The sequence below is a fragment of the Salvelinus alpinus genome, chromosome 29, assembly GCF_045679555.1.
Source record: "Salvelinus alpinus chromosome 29, SLU_Salpinus.1, whole genome shotgun sequence".
Classification (NCBI taxonomy): domain Eukaryota; kingdom Metazoa; phylum Chordata; class Actinopteri; order Salmoniformes; family Salmonidae; genus Salvelinus; species Salvelinus alpinus.
This window is the reverse complement of record NC_092114.1, coordinates 17,507,625-17,523,965: the sequence shown is the minus strand read 5'-3', so window position 1 is coordinate 17,523,965 and position 16,341 is coordinate 17,507,625. Positions and strand designations below refer to the sequence as shown.

At 45.7% G+C, this 16,341-nt stretch overlaps 1 protein-coding gene across 3 annotated transcripts in view; it reads left to right on the top strand.

The window, feature by feature from the left end:
- Positions 1-16,341, top strand: part of LOC139559187 (rap guanine nucleotide exchange factor 5-like) — a 95,803-nt gene that overhangs the window by 53,773 nt on the left and 25,689 nt on the right. For all 3 annotated transcript variants that reach the window (XM_071374962.1, XM_071374960.1, XM_071374961.1), the window contains exon 9: positions 1,024-1,212. In XM_071374962.1, the coding sequence (XP_071231063.1) occupies positions 1,024-1,212 (189 nt within the window). The remainder of the gene's footprint in view (positions 1-1,023; positions 1,213-16,341) is intronic.

Genomic DNA, 16,341 nt, shown 5'->3' with positions numbered 1-16,341 from the left:
CTCTCTCTAATCTATACTCTCCTACTCTCCTCTACTCTCTCTAATATATACTCTCCTACTCTCCTCTACTCTCCTACCTTGTCCTATCAATTTCCTTGTTTCTGCCCCCCTTCCTCCTCTCTCTCTCCCATATTCAATGTAAGGGTTTTATTGGTATGAGAAAAATATGTTTACATTGCCAAAGCAAGTGAAATAGATAATGAACAAAAGTGAAAGAAACAATACAAAATTCACAGTAAACAAAAGTTCCAAAAGAATAAAGACATTTCAAATGTCTATATACAGTGTTGTTATGATGTGCAAATAGTTAAAGTACAAAAGGGAAAATAAATAAACATAAATATGGGTTGTATTTACAATGGTGTTTGTTCTTCACTGTTTGTTTCACTGTTCTTCACTATACACACACATGCTCTCTCTCTCTCTCTCTCTCTCTCTCTCTCTCTCTCTCTCTCTCTCTCTCTCTCTCTCTCTCTCTCTCTCTCTCTCTCTCTCTCTCTCTCTCTCTCTCTCTCTCTCTCTCTCTCTCTCTCTCTCTCTCTCTCTCTCTCTCTCTCTCTCTCTCTCTCTCTCTCTCTCTCTCTCTCTCTCTCTCTCTCTCTCTTTCTCTCTCTCTTTCTCTCTCATGTCATGTCATGTCTGCCTTCGTAATTCTATGGGTTTATGTTATAGTCCCGTTCCAGTGGGACATCTGGGTGTGTTAGGGTTAGAGACACAGTGTTTCTAAAGCCAGCCCTCTGCTAGGGAGGAGGCACCAGCGCTGTTCAGAAGAACAGACATAGAGAGAGTGAGTTCAGATAGTTTGGGACAGCAAAGAGAGCACATAGACAGAAAGAGAGAGGGATTTACAGACAGAGAGACAGGACCCTAAGACAGACAGAAAGACTGAGTGACAGACAGTGAGAGTCGGGTAGATTAGATCGAAATAGAGAGAGTTATTTGGGGGTGTTAACCTGCCCTCATATTTAACCTCTAACCCTGATGATGTCGTTGGGCTGTGGACTAAGCTACCTGTTCTCTCAGCCCCCCTCCTTACAGCTGGGGGGGGTGTGTTCGCTCCGCGGCAACGTGGGGAGTGTGTGTGTGCGTCCGGACGGTGTGTGTGGCCGCGAGGAGCTGACGAGACTAGAGCTGGTCCAGAGACTGGCTAAGGACGGCTGCAGACTGCTTCAGAACCCTAACTACAGAGTACCAGACCACCGCAACCCGACCGTGAGTACACACACACACACACACACACACACACACACACACACACACACACACACACACACACACACACACACACACACACACACACACACACACACACACACACACACACACACACACACACACACACACACACACACACACACACACACACACACACACACACACACACACACACACACACACACACACACACACACACACACACGGTTTGGTGGTATCTAGATATTTATTCCTTCATACGGTTCCTGTACCACAAGGGGCGCTATTTATTTCCAAAACGTCAAAAAAATACAAATAAATATAATTTTTTTGTTTACTCACAATCAAATTTAAGCAACAGGAGTCTTTATCCAGGAGTTGATTATTTGTCTCCGCTGTAACCAAGAAGCTTGAACTTGCAAGCTAGCCACTTAGCTCTTAAGTTAGGAAATCAAATTATCTGGAGATCATTTATCTGGAGATCATTTATCTGGAGATCATTTATCTGGAGGTCATTTATCTGGAGATCATTTATCTGGAGGTAATTTATCTGGAGATCATTTATCTGGAGTTCATTTATCTGGAGGTCATTTATCTGGAGGTCATTTATCTGGAGATCATTTATCTGGAGGTCATTTATCTGGAGGTCATTTATCTGGAGATCATTTATCTGGAGATCATTTATCTGGAGGTCATTTATCTGGAGGTCATTTATCTGGAGATCATTTATCTGGAGATCATTTATCTGGAGGTCATTTATCTGGAGATCATTTATCTGGAGATCATTTATCTGGAGAAAATGTATCTAGAGGTCATTTATCTGGAGGTCATTTATCTGGAGATCATTTATCTGGAGATCATTTAGAGGTCATTTATCTGGAGATCATTTATCTGGAGGTCATTTATCTGGAGGTCATTTAGAGGTCATTTATCTGGAACATTTTAGATCAGGAGTTACAAGCGCTCGGGTGGCTTGAGTATGTTCATTTAGTTTTTTGTGGAGAAAAGAAAATGGCGGGGGGAACGAACTTAATATACTTTCAAATGACTAAATCCAAATGGAAACTGTAGAAATGATAATGAACCGACATTCATACAGTTTATTGGCTGTCCAGCTCGATGAGTTTGACACCCCTGTCTTAGATAGTTAACTTATAGTTAGTTATAAGCAGTGGTGTAGCCCTCACACATGCCTTGATGAGAGGCTGATTATGTCTGATGTGACATCACTCACACATGCCTTGATGAGAGGCTGATTATGTCTGATGTGACATCACTCACACATGCCTTGACTAGAGGCTGATTATGTCTGATGTGACATCACTCACACATGCCTTGACTAGAGGCTGATGGTGTCTGATGTGACATCACTCACACATGCCTTGACTAGAGGCTGATTATGTCTGATGTGACATCACTCACACATGCCTTGACTAGAGGCTGATTATGTCTGATGTGACATCACTCACACATGTCTTGACTAGAGGCTGATGGTGTCTGATGTGACATCACTCACACATGTCTTGACTAGAGGCTGATGGTGTCTGATGTGACATCACTCACACATGTCTTGACTAGAGGCTGATGGTGTCTGATGTGACATCACTCACACATGTCTTGACTAGAGGCTGATTATGTCTGATGTGACATCACTCACACATGCCTTGATGAGAGGCTGATGGTGTCTGATGTGACATCACTCACACATGTCTTGACTAGAGGCTGATTATGTCTGATGTGACATCACTCACACATGCCTTGACTAGAGGCTGATTATGTCTGATGTGACATCACTCACACATGCCTTGACTAGAGGCTGATTATGTCTGATGTGACATCACTCACACATGCCTTGACTAGAGGCTGATTATGTCTGATGTGACATCACTCACACATGCCTTGATGAGAGGCTGATTATGTCTGATGTGACATCACTCACACATGCCTTGATGAGAGGCTGATTATGTCTGATTTGACATCACTCACACATGCCTTGATGAGAGGCTGATTATGTCTGATGTGACATCACTCACACATGTCTTGACGAGAGGCTGATTATGTCTGATGTGACATCACTCACACATGTCTTGACTAGAGGCTGATTATGTCTGATGTGACATCACTCACACATGCCTTGACGAGAGGCTGATTATGTCTGATGTGACATCACTCACACATGTCTTGACTAGAGGCTGATTATGTCTGATGTGACATCACTCACACATGTCTTGACTAGAGGCTGATTATGTCTGATGTGACATCACTCACACATGCCTTGACTAGAGGCTGATTATGTCTGATGTGACATCACTCACACATGCCTTGATGAGAGGCTGATTATGTCTGATGTGACATCACTCACACATGCCTTGATGAGAGGCTGATTGTGTCTGATGTGACATCACTCACACATGCCTTGATGAGAGGCTGATTATGTCTGATGTGACATCACTCACACATGTCTTGACTAGAGGCTGATTATGTCTGATGTGACATCACTCACACATGCCTTGACGAGAGGCTGATTATGTCTGATGTGACATCACTCACACATGTCTTGACTAGAGGCTGATTATGTCTGATGTGACATCACTCACACATGTCTTGATGAGAGGCTGATTATGTCTGATGTGACATCACTCACACATGCCTTGATGAGAGGCTGATTATGTCTGATGTGACATCACTCACACATGTCTTGACGAGAGGCTGATTATGTCTGATGTGACATCACTCACACATGTCTTGACTAGAGGCTGATTATGTCTGATGTGACATCACTCACACATGCCTTGACGAGAGGCTGATTATGTCTGATGTGACATCACTCACACATGTCTTGACTAGGGGCTGATTATGTCTGATGTGACATCACTCACACATGTCTTGACTAGAGGCTGATTATGTCTGATGTGACATCACTCACACATGCCTTGACTAGAGGCTGATTATGTCTGATGTGACATCACTCACACATGCCTTGATGAGAGGCTGATTATGTCTGATGTGACATCACTCACACATGCCTTGATGAGAGGCTGATTGTGTCTGATGTGACATCACTCACACATGCCTTGATGAGAGGCTGATTATGTCTGATGTGACATCACTCACACATGTCTTGACTAGAGGCTGATTATGTCTGATGTGACATCACTCACACATGCCTTGACGAGAGGCTGATTATGTCTGATGTGACATCACTCACACATGTCTTGACTAGAGGCTGATTATGTCTGATGTGACATCACTCACACATGCCTTGATGAGAGGCTGATTATGTCTGATGTGACATCAGTCACACATGCCTTGATGAGAGGCTGATTATGTCTGATGTGACATCACTCACACATGCCTTGATGAGAGGCTGATTATGTCTGATGTGACATCACTCACACATGTCTTGACTAGAGGCTGATTATGTCTGATGTGACATCACTCACACATGCCTTGATGAGAGGCTGATTATGTCTGATGTGACATCACTCACACATGTCTTGACGAGAGGCTGATTTTGTCTGATGTGACATCACTCACACATGTCTTGACGAGAGGCTGATTATGTCTGATGTGACATCACTCACACATGCCTTGACTAGAGGCTGATTATGTCTGATGTGACATCACTCACACATGCCTTGACTAGAGGCTGATTATGTCTGATGTGACATCACTCACACATGCCTTGATGAGAGGCTGATTATGTCTGATGTGACATCACTCACACATGTCTTGACTAGAGGCTGATGGTGTCTGATGTGACATCACTCACACATGCCTTGACTAGAGGCTGATTATGTCTGATGTGACATCACTCACACATGCCTTGACTAGAGGCTGATTATGTCTGATGTGACATCACTCACACATGTCTTGATGAGAGGCTGATTATGTCTGATGTGACATCACTCACACATGTCTTGACTAGAGGCTGATTATGTCTGATGTGACATCACTCACACATGCCTTGACGAGAGGCTGATTATGTCTGATTTGACATCACTCACACATGTCTTGACTAGAGGCTGATTATGTCTGATGTGACATCACTCACACATGCCTTGACTAGAGGCTGATTATGTCTGATGTGACATCACTCACACATGCCTTGACTAGAGGCTGATTATGTCTGATGTGACATCACTCACACATGTCTTGACTAGAGGCTGATTATGTCTGATGTGACATCACTCACACATGCCTTGATGAGAGGCTGATTATGTCTGATGTGACATCACTCACACATGCCTTGATGAGAGGCTGATTATGTCTGATGTGACATCACTCACACATGTCTTGACTAGAGGCTGATTATGTCTGATGTGACATCACTCACACATGTCTTGACGAGAGGCTGATTATGTCTGATGTGACATCACACACATGTCTTGACGAGAGGCTGATTATGTCTGATGTGACATCACTCACACATGCCTTGACTAGAGGCTGATTATGTCTGATGTGACATCACTCACACATGCCTTGACGAGAGGCTGATTATGTCTGATGTGACATCACTCACACATGCCTTGATGAGAGGCTGAACAGGTCAACATACACAAGGCCGCAGGGCCAGACGGATTACCAGGACACCTACTCTGAGCATGAGCTGACCAACTGACAAGTGTCTTCACAGACATTTTCAATAAAACCAACATGTTTCAAGCAGACCACCATAGTCCCTGTGCCCAAGAACACCAAGGTAACCTGCCTAAATGACTACCGACCCGTAGCACTCACGTCTGTAGCCATGAGGTACTTTGAAAGGCTGGTCATGGCTCACATCAACACCATTATCCCAGAAACCCTAGACCCAGTCAAATTCGCATACTGCCGCAACAGATCCACAGATGACGCAATCTCAATCGCACTCCACACTACTCTTTCCCACCTAGACAAAATGAACACCTATGTGAGAATGCTGTTCATTGACTACAGCTCAGCGTTCAACACCATAGTGCCCTCAAAGTTCATCACTTAGCTAAGAACCCTGGGACTAAACACCTCCCTCTGCAACTGGATCCTGGACTTCCTGACGGGCAGCCCCCAGGGGGTAAGGGTAGGCAACACGTCTGCCACGCTGATCCTTAACACTGGGGCCCCTCTACGCTTACTACCTGTCTACACTGCCTCTACCTGTCTACACTGCCTCTACCTGTCTACACTGCCTCTACCTGTCTACACTGCCTCTACCTGTCTACACTGCCTCTACCTGTCTACACTGCCTCTACCTGTCTACGCTTACTACCTGTCTACATTGCCTCTGTGTGTGTCTCTGTGTGTGTGTGTCTGTGTGTGTGTCTGTGTGTGTCTCTGTGTGGGCGTCTGTGTGTGTCTCTGTGTGTATGTGTGTGTGTGTGTGTGTGTGTGTGTGTGTGTGTGTGTGTGTGTGTGTGTGTGTTGTGTGTGTGTGTGTGTGTGTGTGTGTGTGTGTGTGTCTCTGTGTGTGTCTCTGTGTGTGTGTGTCTGTGTGTCTCTGTGTGTGTCTCTGTGTGTGTCTCTGTGTGTGTGTGTGTGTGTCTGTGTGTGGCAGTTAATTTGCTTAATGTTTCTCTCAACCATCATTCAGCGTATACTCATTTTATATTTCATCCCTGCTCATATCTGTATTGTGATAGGTTTTCCTGGTTCTTGGAAAGGACGTGCAAACCACACACACACACACACACACACACACACACACACACACACACACACACACACACACACACACACACACACACACACACACACACACAAAGAGGTCGGTATAGGAACAGGAAGGGAACAGAGAGTACTTCCTGTAGCTGTTCCATGAGGCCCTCCTTTCCTTTTTGGCCGGACTTTACATCAGTGTTTCACAATGAGTCTCTGTGTGTGTGTGTGTGTGTGTGTGTGTGTGTGTGTGTGTGTGTGTGTGTGTGTGTGTGTGTGTGTGTGTGTGTGTGTGTGTGTGTGTGTGTGTGTGTGTGTGTGTGTGTGTGTGTGTGTGTGTGTGTGTGTGTGTGTCTGTGTCTGTGTCTGTCTGTCTGTCTGTCTGTCTGTCTGTCTGTCTGTCTGTCTGTCTGTCTTTGACTAATACAGGGATAGAGATCAGGGTGTAGTGGACAGGGATAGAGATCAGGGTGTAGTGGACAGGGATAGAGATCAGGGTGTAGTGGACAGGGATAGAGATCAGGGATAGAGATCAGGGGTAGAGATCAGGGATAGAGATCAGGGTGTAGTGGACAGGGATAGAGATCAGGGTTTAGTGGACAGGGATAGAGATCAGGGATAGAGATCAGGGTGTAGTGGACAGGGATAGAGATCAGGGCGTAGTGGACAGGGATAGAGATCAGGGTGTAGTGGACAGGGATAGAGATCAGGGCGTAGTGGACAGGGATAGAGATCAGGGATAGAGATCAGGGTGTAGTGGACAGGGATAGAGATCAGGGCGTAGTGGACAGGGATAGAGATCAGGGATAGAGATCAGGGGTAGAGATCAGGGATAGAGATCAGGGATATAGATCAGGGATAGAGATCAGGGCGTAGTGGACAGGGATAGAGATCAGGGATAGAGATCAGGGATAGAGATCAGGGGTAGAGATCAGGGTGTAGTGGACAGGGATAGAGATCAGGGCGTAGTGGACAGGGATAGAGATCAGGGATAGAGATCAGGGGTAGAGATCAGGGTGTAGTGGACAGGGATAGAGATCAGGGCGTAGTGGACAGGGATAGAGATCAGGGATAGAGATCAGGGGTAGAGATCAGGGCGTAGTGGACAGGGATAGAGATCAGGGCGTAGTGGACAGGGATAGAGATCAGGGGTAGAGATCAGGGGTAGAGATCAGGGCGTAGTGGACAGGGATAGAGATCAGGGGTAGAGATCAGGGTGTAGTGGACAGGGATAGAGATCAGGGGTAGAGATCAGGGCGTAGTGGACAGGGATAGAGATCAGGGATAGAGATCAGGGGTAGAGATCAGGGCGTAGTGGACAGGGATAGAGATCAGGGGTAGAGATCAGGGCGTAGTGGACAGGGGTAGAGATCAGGGGTAGAGATCAGGGCGTAGTGGACAGGGATAGAGATCAGGGATAGAGATCAGGGGTAGAGATCAGGGCGTAGTGGACAGGGGTAGAGATCAGGGCGTAGTGGACAGGGATAGAGATCAGGGGTAGAGATCAGGGGTAGAGATCAGGGCGTAGTGGACAGGGATAGAGATCAGGGATAGAGATCAGGGGTAGAGATCAGGGCGTAGTGGACAGGGATAGAGATCAGGGATAGAGATCAGGGCGTAGTGGACAGGGATAGAGATCAGGGATAGAGATCAGGGGTAGAGATCAGGGCGTAGTGGACAGGGATAGAGATCAGGGCGTAGTGGACAGGGATAGAGATCAGGGCGTAGTGGACAGGGATAGAGATCAGGGCGTAGTGGACAGGGATAGAGATCAGGGCGTAGTGGACAGGGATAGAGATCAGGGCGTAGTGGACAGGGATAGAGATCAGGGCGTAGTGGACAGGGATAGAGATCAGGGCGTAGTGGACAGGGATAGAGATCAGGGCGTAGTGGACAGGGATAGAGATCAGGGCGTAGTGGACAGGGATAGAGATCAGGGCGTAGTGGACAGGGATAGAGATCAGGGCGTAGTGGACAGGGATAGAGATCAGGGCGTAGTGGACAGGGATAGAGATCAGGGCGTAGTGGACAGGGATAGAGATCAGGGCGTAGTGGACAGGGATAGAGATCAGGGCGTAGTGGACAGGGATAGAGGATGGGTGTAGTGGACAGGGATAGAGATCAGGGCGTAGTGGACAGGGATAGAGATCTGGGCGTAGTGGACAGGGATAGAGATCAGGGCGTAGTGGACAGGGATAGAGATCAGGGCGTAGTGGACAGGGATAGAGATCAGGGCGTAGTGGACAGGGATAGAGATCAGGGCGTAGTGGACAGGGATAGAGATCAGGGCGTAGTGGACAGGGATAGAGATCAGGGCGTAGTGGACAGGGATAGAGGATGGGTGTAGTGGACAGGGATAGAGATCAGGGCGTAGTGGACAGGGATAGAGATCAGGGCGTAGTGGACAGGGATAGAGATCAGGGCGTAGTGGACAGGGATAGAGATCAGGGCGTAGTGGACAGGGATAGAGATCAGGGCGTAGTGGACAGGGATAGAGATCAGGGCGTAGTGGACAGGGATAGAGATCAGGGCGTAGTGGACAGGGATAGAGATCAGGGCGTAGTGGACAGGGATAGAGATCAGGGCGTAGTGGACAGGGATAGAGATCAGGGCGTAGTGGACAGGGATAGAGATCAGGGCGTAGTGGACAGGGATAGAGATCAGGGCGTAGTGGACAGGGATAGAGATCAGGGCGTAGTGGACAGGGATAGAGATCAGGGCGTAGTGGACAGGGATAGAGATCAGGGCGTAGTGGACAGGGATAGAGATCAGGGCGTAGTGGACAGGGATAGAGATCAGGGCGTAGTGGACAGGGATAGAGATCAGGGCGTAGTGGACAGGGATAGAGATCAGGGGTAGAGATCAGGGTGTAGTGGACAGGGATAGAGATCAGGGCGTAGTGGACAGGGATAGAGATCAGGGCGTAGTGGACAGGGATAGAGATCAGGGCGTAGTGGACAGGGATAGAGATCAGGGCGTAGTGGACAGGGATAGAGATCAGGGCGTAGTGGACAGGGATAGAGATCAGGGCGTAGTGGACAGGGATAGAGATCAGGGCGTAGTGGACAGGGATAGAGATCAGGGCGTAGTGGACAGGGATAGAGATCAGGGCGTAGTGGACAGGGATAGAGATCAGGGCGTAGTGGACAGGGATAGAGATCAGGGCGTAGTGGACAGGGATAGAGATCAGGGCGTAGTGGACAGGGATAGAGATCAGGGCGTAGTGGACAGGGATAGAGATCAGGGCGTAGTGGACAGGGATAGAGATCAGGGCGTAGTGGACAGGGATAGAGATCAGGGGTAGAGATCAGGGTGTAGTGGACAGGGATAGAGATCAGGGCGTAGTGGACAGGGATAGAGATCAGGGCGTAGTGGACAGGGATAGAGATCAGGGCGTAGTGGACAGGGATAGAGATCAGGGCGTAGTGGACAGGGATAGAGATCAGGGCGTAGTGGACAGGGATAGAGATCAGGGCGTAGTGGACAGGGATAGAGATCAGGGCGTAGTGGACAGGGATAGAGATCAGGGCGTAGTGGACAGGGATAGAGATCAGGGCGTAGTGGACAGGGATAGAGATCAGGGCGTAGTGGACAGGGATAGAGATCAGGGCGTAGTGGACAGGGATAGAGGATGGGTGTCAGCATCTGCATCTGATTCCAAAGGTTGCAAGTTCAAGTTAAAATACAGCAATTTTTTTCAATCTTGTTTTAAGCCGAAACCTTAACCCTTAAGCCTAACCTTAACCACTTGGAGTAAATGCCTAACCATAACCATTTGGAGTAAATGCCTAACCTTAACCACCTCGAAATGTAATGTTTGCAACGACTTCAACATTTTACGTCTTGAGAAACATGGAGGAACGTGTAATTATGACGTGAGACTGTGAGAGCTAGTCGGACTGTATATATGTCATTCCTATTCCTTCTCTCTGCCTATATGTCAGCCTTCTGTTGGAACTAATGTGAAAGACCAGTCTCTCTCTCATATAGAACATTCTGACCATTCCTTTCCTTTCAGTCCAGAACATTTTTAAACTCTGTTTTTTTTATTTCATCCCTAGCATACTTTCTCATACTAAATGGATGTTGTCTTGTGTGGGCAGTGACTCTCCAGAGTGTGTGTGTGTGTGTGTGTGTGTGTGTGTGTGTGTGTGTGTGTGTGTGTGTGTGTGTGTGTGTGTGTGTGTGTGTGTGTGTGTGTGTGTGTGTGTGTGTGTGTGTGTGTGTGTGTGTGTGTGTGTGTGTGTGTGTGTGTTGTTTTTGGAGTGCCTGTAAAGGATAGTGTGTGTTGTTTTTTGGAGGGAGTGTGTTTGTGTTGCCGTTAGATAAACTGTTTGTTATCAGGAACATTTTTCCCAGCGTCCTCTAGGGTACTGTTTAGGTGTTTTCATAAAGTTACATAACATCACATCTGATCTGGACCACCACACACACACACACACACACACACACACACACACACACACAGGTCTGGCCAATGAGCACTGAGTCTGGATTGAGGGGCCGCTCAAAGACCTGTAGCGTTAACTGTTATAACTAGTCAGATTCCTGCTATAACCATTCTGTCTCTGTCTTAACTGTTATAACTAGTCAAATTCCTACTATAACCATTCTGTCTCTGTCTTAACTGTTATAACTAGTCAAATTCCTACTATAACCATTCTGTCTCTGTCTTAACTGTTATAACTAGTCAAATTCCTACTATAACCATTCTGTCTCTGTCTTAACTGTTAGACCAAGGAGAGGGCAGGCTAGGGCTGGGGGAGAGAGGACAGGGGAGGGCTGGGGGAGAGAGGACAGGGGAGGGCTGGGGGAGAGAGGACAGGGGAGGGCTGGGGGAGAGAGGGCAGGCTAGGGCTGGGGGAGAGAGGACAGGGGAGGGCTGGGGGAGAGAGGACAGGGGAGGGCTGGGGGAGAGAGGACAGGGGAGGGCTGGGGGAGAGAGGACAGGGGAGGGCTGGGGGGAGAGAGGACAGGGGGGGGCTAAGAGGAGAGAGGACGGGGAGGGCTGGGGGAGAGAGGACAGGGGGGGCTGGGGGAGAGAGGACAGGGGGGGGCTGGGGGAGAGAGGACAGGGGAGGGCTGGGGGAGAGAGGACAGGGGAGGGCTGGGGGAGAGAGGACAGGGGAGGGCTGGGGGAGAGAGGACAGGGGAGGGCTGGGGGGAGAGAGGACAGGGGAGGGCTGGGGGAGAGAGGACAGGGGAGGGCTGGGGGAGAGAGGACAGGGGAGGGCTGGGGGAGAGAGGACAGGGGAGGGCTGGGGGAGAGAGGACAGGGGAGGGCTGGGGGGAGAGAGGACAGGGGAGGGCTGGGGGAGAGAGGACAGGGGAGGGCTGGGGGAGAGAGGACAGGGGAGGGCTGGGGGAGAGAGGACAGGGGGGGCTGGGGGGAGAGAGGACAGGGGAGGGCTGGGGGAGAGAGGACAGGGGAGGGCTGGGGGAGAGAGGACAGGGGGGGCTGAGGGGAGAGAGGACAGGGGGGTGCTGGGGGGAGAGAGGACAGGAGATGGCGGATAGGAAGGATAACACCTGGTGAGAGGATCAGATGACATCATCATCTGCCGAGCACCTGGTAAGGGGGCCATTAACACATGAGTCATCAGAAAGCAAAGCACACACACAGTCTGTGTGTATTGAGTAGTTTTGGTCCTGCTGCGACAGTGTGTGTGTGTGTGTGTGTGTGTGTGTGTGTGTGTGTGTGTGTGTGTGTGTGTGTGTGTGTGTGTGTGTGTGTGTGTGTGTGTGTGTGTGTGTGTGTGTGTGTGTGTGTGTGTGTGTGTGTGTGTGTGTGTGTGTGTGTGTGTGATTGGTGTGTTTGTAAGGAGGGGTAACCCTGTATCAGATATCAGACAGTTCTTTTCATCTGCCGCTCACAAGGACGTGTGTGTGTGTGTGTGTGTGTGTGTGTGTGTGTGTGTGTGTGTGTGTGTGTGTGTGTGTGTGTGTGTGTGTGTGTGTGTGTGTGTGTGTGTGTGTGTGTGTGTGTGTGTCCTTGCTCCAGGCCTTGCAGCAGCAATAGATGTATCTTTCCCACTCTGTTTGACATAATCTTATACTACTATGCTATACTACTATACTATAATATACCACTATACTATACCACTATACTATACCACTAAACTGTTAAATTATACCCCTATACTATACTACTAGACTATACCACCATACTATACTATACTACTAAACTATACCACTATACTATACCACTATACAATACTGCTCAAATATGCCACTATACTATGCCGCTGTACTATAATATGCTAATAAACTACTAAACTACACCGCTATACCGCTATACTATACCACAAAACTATACCGCAAAACTCTACTTCTATATTATACCACTACACTATACTAATATACTATACTACTACACCATACTACTATACTATACTGCCAGGCTATACTATTATACTACTAGACTATACCACATTCTACACATTCTACTGCACTACACTACTATACCACTATGCTACTATACTGCACTATACTACCATACTATGCCGTTATACTATACTACTATACTATGCCACCGTAATATGCCGTTATACTATACTACTATACTATGCCACCGTAATATACCACTATACTATACTACTATGCTATACTATACTACTATACTATATGTATATAGATAGATATTTTTTTAACCTGTATTTAACTAGGCAAGTCAATTAAGAACAAATTCTTATTTTCAATGACGGCCTAGGAACAGTGGGTTAACTGCCTTGTTCAGGGGCAGAACGACAGATTTTTACCTTGTCAGCTCGGGGATTCGATCTAGCAACCTTTCGGTTACTGGCCCAACACTCTAACCACTAGGCTACTTGCCGCCCCAATACTATACTATGCTATACTACTATAATATACCATACTACTAAACTATTAAACTATACCGCTATACTATACTACTAAACTATACCACTATACTATACTACTATACCAGACCACAATGCTACTATACTACACTACGCTGTTAAACTACGCAACTATACTGCTATACTATACCACTGTACTACACTACTAAACTATGGTACTATACCACTATACTATACTGCCGTACTATACCGCAAAGCTATTCCACTATACTATACTACTACACTATACTGCTATACTATACTACCACACCATACTAGTATACTATACTGCCAGGCTATACTATTATACTACTAAACTATACCACCATACTATTCTACTGCACTACACTGCTATACCACTATGCTACTATACTGCACTATACTACCATGCTATGCCATTATACTATACTACTATACTATGCCACCGTACTATGCTACTACACTATACCACTATACTATACTACTATAATATATATGTGTATTTATTTTTTATTTAACCTTTATTTAACTAGGCAAGTCAGTTAAGAACACATTCTTATTTTCAATGATAACCTAGGAACAGTGGGTTAACTGCCTTGTTCAGGGCCAGAGCGACCGATTTTTACCTTGTCAGCTCGGGGATTCGATCTAGCAACCTTTCAGTTACTAACCATTTGGCTACTTGCCGCCCCAATACTATACTATGCTATACTACTATGCTACTAAACTACACTGCTATACTATGCTGCTATATTACTATACTATACTGCTATACTACTAAACTATACTATACTACCAAACCACACTAGTAAACTATACTACTATACGATACTACCACACTGTACCGGGAGACTATACTACACCGCTATACTATGCCACAGTACTATACTATTACACTGCTACTAAACTATACTGTGTTACCGGACTATACTACTATACTACTATTCTGCACTGACATACTACACTGCTAAACTATACTATACTGATATGCTATACTGCTGTACTACGGAACTATTCCATACCACTACACTATACTACTATACTATGCCACTATACTACTATGCTGTACTGCTATACTATTCCACTGTACTATACTACTATACTGCACCACCATACCACACTACTAAACTATACTATACCGCTATGCTATACTAGTATACCACTGAACTATACTACTAAACTTTACTACTATACTATACAGCTATATTATACTGCTATACTATACTACTATGTTATACTTCTTTACCGCTGAACTACACCTCTATACTATACCGCTGTGCTATACTACTATGCTACTAAACTATACTATACTACACTACCAAACTACGGTACTATACTATACTGCTGTGCTATACTACTATGCTATACTGCTATGCTACTAAACTATACTATACCACACTACCAAACTACACTACTATACTATACTGCTATACTATACAACTATACCACTAAACTACACTACTTTGCTGCTGTACTACTATACTACTGAACTATACTGCTAAACTACACGACTATACTATACTACTATGCTATACCACTATGCTATACTACTATGCTACTGTGTTATACTACTACTCAATACTATAGTCTCTTCACAGTCCCCAAGTCCAGAACAGACTATAGGAGGCACACAGTACTACATAGAGCCATGACTACATGGAACTCTATTCCACATCAAGTAACTGACTCAAGCAGTAAAATTGGATTTATGAAACAGATAAAAAACACCTTATGGAACAGCGGGGACTGTGAAGCAACACAAACATTGGCACACACAGATGTGTACACCTGGTTAAATAAAATGAAATAAAAAATGACATTAAAATAAATACACACACACACACACACACACACACACACACACACACACACACACACACACACACACACACACACACACACACACACACACACACACACACACACACACACACACACAAGATAACATATGCACTAAACATACACATGGATTTAGTACTGTAGATATGTGGTAGTGGTGGAGTAGGGGCCTGAGGGCACACAGTGTGTTGTGAAATCTGTGAATGTATTGTAATGTTTTAAAATTCTATAAACTGCCTTAATTTTGCTGGACCCAGCTGCTTTGGCAGCAGCTAATGGGGATTCACAGTTAATACAAATACAAATATTACTAAACTGTACTACTATAATATGCTATACTATACTACTATGCTATACTACTAAACTACTGAACTATACTACTGAACTATAATATACTGCTATACTACTAAACCATGCTACCGTGCCATACTACCAAACTATACTACTGCCCTATACTACCATAGTATACAAAAGTAAACTATACTATGCTATTATGCTAAACTACTAGACTATACCACTATACTATGCAATACTAAACTATGCTGTCATACTGCTAAAGTATGCCATACTACTATGATATACCACTATGCTACTAAACTATACTACTATACTATAAAACTATACTACAAAGGTATACTATACTATTATGCCGCTGTACTATACTGCTAAATTATACTACTATATTGTACAGTACTAAACTATACTGCTATACTACCAAACTATTCTATACTACTAAATTATGCTGCTATACTATACAATGCTGACCTATACTACTATACTACTAAAGTGTTCTACGCTCTTATGCTATACTACTACACCACAAAACTTTACTATCCTA